This window comes from Propithecus coquereli, unplaced genomic scaffold (assembly GCF_000956105.1).
Source record: "Propithecus coquereli isolate 6110/MARCELLA unplaced genomic scaffold, Pcoq_1.0 Scaffold98, whole genome shotgun sequence".
Classification (NCBI taxonomy): Eukaryota; Metazoa; Chordata; class Mammalia; order Primates; family Indriidae; genus Propithecus; species Propithecus coquereli.
This window is the reverse complement of record NW_012156173.1, coordinates 2,723,064-2,726,184: the sequence shown is the minus strand read 5'-3', so window position 1 is coordinate 2,726,184 and position 3,121 is coordinate 2,723,064. Positions and strand designations below refer to the sequence as shown.

Below are 3,121 nucleotides of genomic sequence, written 5' to 3'. Positions count from 1 at the left end.
GAAATGCTGAACGTTATTAATGGTCAACTTTCGTGCACTCCGTGAGGTCTGAGGATGTAAGGTTGCAAGCCACAGGTCTCTGTTTAAAGCCCCTAAAAACTAGATTGATTTGAAATGGTACAATTTCTGTAGTAGTAAACTATTTTTTCCATAGCACTGTTTTGTTTACTTTAACTTTAATTAACCAAACAGTTTTATGTGGTAACAAGGGAATATAGAATATAGTAAGTATATTCTACATATTACTGTTACTCAGTGTTCATATACACACCTGTTGTCCAGGTGCTCAGCCCTCCATCTCCCTCTGGGAAAGCAACAGATATTACAGGTTTCTTTCAGAGAGATTCCATGTGTGTATGTATATACACATATACACATGTACACACACATACACACGGAACATGATTTCCCTCCCCCCTTTTTTTATACAAATGGTAGCATACCACATACACCGTTCAGCACCTTGCTGATTATATTGACAATGAAATCATCTTGGAGAGCTTTCTATATCTACATACAAAGAGCTTTCTTACTCTTTACTTTTCTTTACTGGCTGTCTACTATTTCGCTGTATGGATATAACCTAGTTTATTTACATTGTTGATGAATATTTAGATTGTTTACATATTTTCCTATTGCAAACTGTGCTACAGTACGTAAGCTTGTATATATACCATGTCACATCTTAATGGCTATACCTGTAAGCTAAATTCTTAGAAGTGGAGTTTTGGGTCAGAGAGTATGTGCACTTGTAATGTTGACAGATTTGCCAAATGGCCCTGCAGTGTTCACTCGCCAGCAGTGCATGAGAGTGCCTCTGCCCCGACATCCTTGGATGCAGAGTGTTTGATAGGTGATAGGTGAAAATTGGTACCTTGTGGTTCAAATTGTTCATTTCTTTTAAAAAGTGAGGGCAAGCTGCCTCTTCCAAGAGCTATTTCATTTCATTTTATGTATCAACAGTTTATTTATAGCATTTGCCCATTTTCCTATTGAGCTGTTATTTTTTTCTCATTGATTAGTAGTAGCTCTCGATATATTTGGGGAATTAGTTCTTGTCAGTATTTTTTTTTTCTATTTTTAGGTTGTCTTTTGATGTATTTTTCTGTGCATAGTTTTTTCATATTTTCATGTAATCAGATTTATCAGTCTTTTATGTCTTCTGAGTTTTATGGCATAATTAAAATACCTTCCCCACCATAAGACTTAAAAAAGTAAAACATCCCATATTTTATTTGTCTATACTTTGATGACTTTAATATATATGTTTAGGTTTTTGGTCCATCTTGGGTTTTTGTATGTGTGTGTAAATTGTGATGTGCATAGAATTTTTTTTCAGATAGTATCTTGTTAATTCTTCAAATAAAATATATTAACTCAGTTTTTTTCCCCCCCACTTTTAGGGAAGTCTTGAGATTTTTTCTGGATTAGGACTAATACTGGGTCCTCCTGTAGGTGGCTTTTTGTATCAATCCTTTGGCTATGAGGTGCCTTTTATTTTTCTGGGATGCGTAGTTCTGATGATGGTACCACTCAACATGTATATTTTACCCAATTATGGTAAGCCCACACTTATTACTCATTTTAAGAATCTTGAATATATTTTTATGCCTTTGTAAGTGAACAGTTTTCCAGATATTCACTTTTATTTTATATAATCAATAATAGCTTTTTAGAACACCCTGAAAGAACTGATTCTCTTTTCAGATATACTGTAAGCAATTAGGTTATAGGAATTTCTTTGTATCACAAATTGTTTTCCAACCTTTAGAACTAGCAAATATTTAATTTCTGATCATAAACCATTACCATGTGCACACCAGAGGTCTTCTTGGAGTGAACTAAATGTCAGAACAAGGAGTTATCATGGGCCACATGTGGCCCCAGTCTTCCTAGGAGGCTTTCTTCCCAGCAGCCTTTGCAGCTGTGCATGCAGCAGCGCCCAGCTGCAAGGACATAGGTCCACATTAGGTGGCAATGGGAATCACCTTGGCTTCAAAGCGTCATGCTCCACAGGAGTCGACCTACTCTCTAATAAAAACATGGGAACCACTGCGAGGGTCTCTATGGAGAGACAGGCCAGGTACAAGAGTCAGCACAATCAGGGAGGCACAAAACATCGTGTCCTCATCAGGTGTTTATGGCTTATTCGTAGTTCCTTTCGTCCAGGTCAAATGTACCAATCAGAGTTATTCTTATTGCGGACAACATTGCCTAGTAACGTAGTGGGCATTGTACGTATGCAGCGCAGAGCTAGAGTTAACTGAGAGCCGGAGAACGGCATCAGAGAGGCAGTGCCACGTGGAGCCACACGGTGGCGCTTGTCCTCTTTCAGAGTGTGACAACGCTGTTGCTTCTGTCATTGAACACCTGGCTGTGCTCAGGTTGGTTTGTTAGGTACTTGGCTGATAATTAAGAAACAGACACCAGCCCAGATTCTCATGTAGCAGGAGAAAAACTTTTGTTAACTCTGTACGACAGGCGATAAGGAAAAAAGACTTTGCTAAGACATACTACTTAGTTAATGGTAGAACTGGGTATTTAGAACTTCTGTGATTAGGTGCTGGACTGGCCCCAGCTTCTGTTACCCCTTAAGGCCTGGCCTGCACTCCTCTTCCCATCCCCTCCTCTCCCCGCTTGGTATCTTTTGCAGTCCTTTCTCATCGCCACCAGTCTGCTTAGTTGGTACTTATTTCTCTTCTTTCCTGTTACTTCTCAATTAAAATTTCCCTGTGTCTTTATTGAACTTAACAAAATCCCAGGTAGCTATATTTTTGTGAATAAAAGGTTTTGACAAACTCACTGTTTATCCACTGACGGCTTTTTTATTTAGATTGAATGGAAAAAAACTGGTATTTTAAAAACTCTCCAGGACTGATAATATTAAAGCTGTAAAAATACATTTAAGTGTTCCCATTTAGAAGTACTTTTAAAAATTGTTATTTTAGGAGAGTTTATAGATAGAAGCTAGAAAATTAAACAAATTCGATTTTTCTGACATTGGCAGAATTTTATATTCTCTAAGTTCTGCCTCTCTCTTACCTCCTTCTAGACCCACGGACAATGTGGCTTTAGCTGTGGGTGGCTGAGTCCCTCTTCCTCCTTCTTTACATCTGCTCAC

General features: G+C 38.1%; 1 protein-coding gene across 1 annotated transcript in view; it reads left to right on the top strand.

Moving 5' to 3' along the window:
- The window catches only part of SLC18B1 (solute carrier family 18, subfamily B, member 1), a 47,869-nt gene that overhangs the window by 28,847 nt on the left and 15,901 nt on the right, over positions 1–3,121 (top strand). Inside the window, exon 6 of the mRNA XM_012665173.1 lies at positions 1,404–1,560. Coding sequence (XP_012520627.1) covers positions 1,404–1,560 — 157 coding nt within the window. The remainder of the gene's footprint in view (positions 1–1,403; positions 1,561–3,121) is intronic.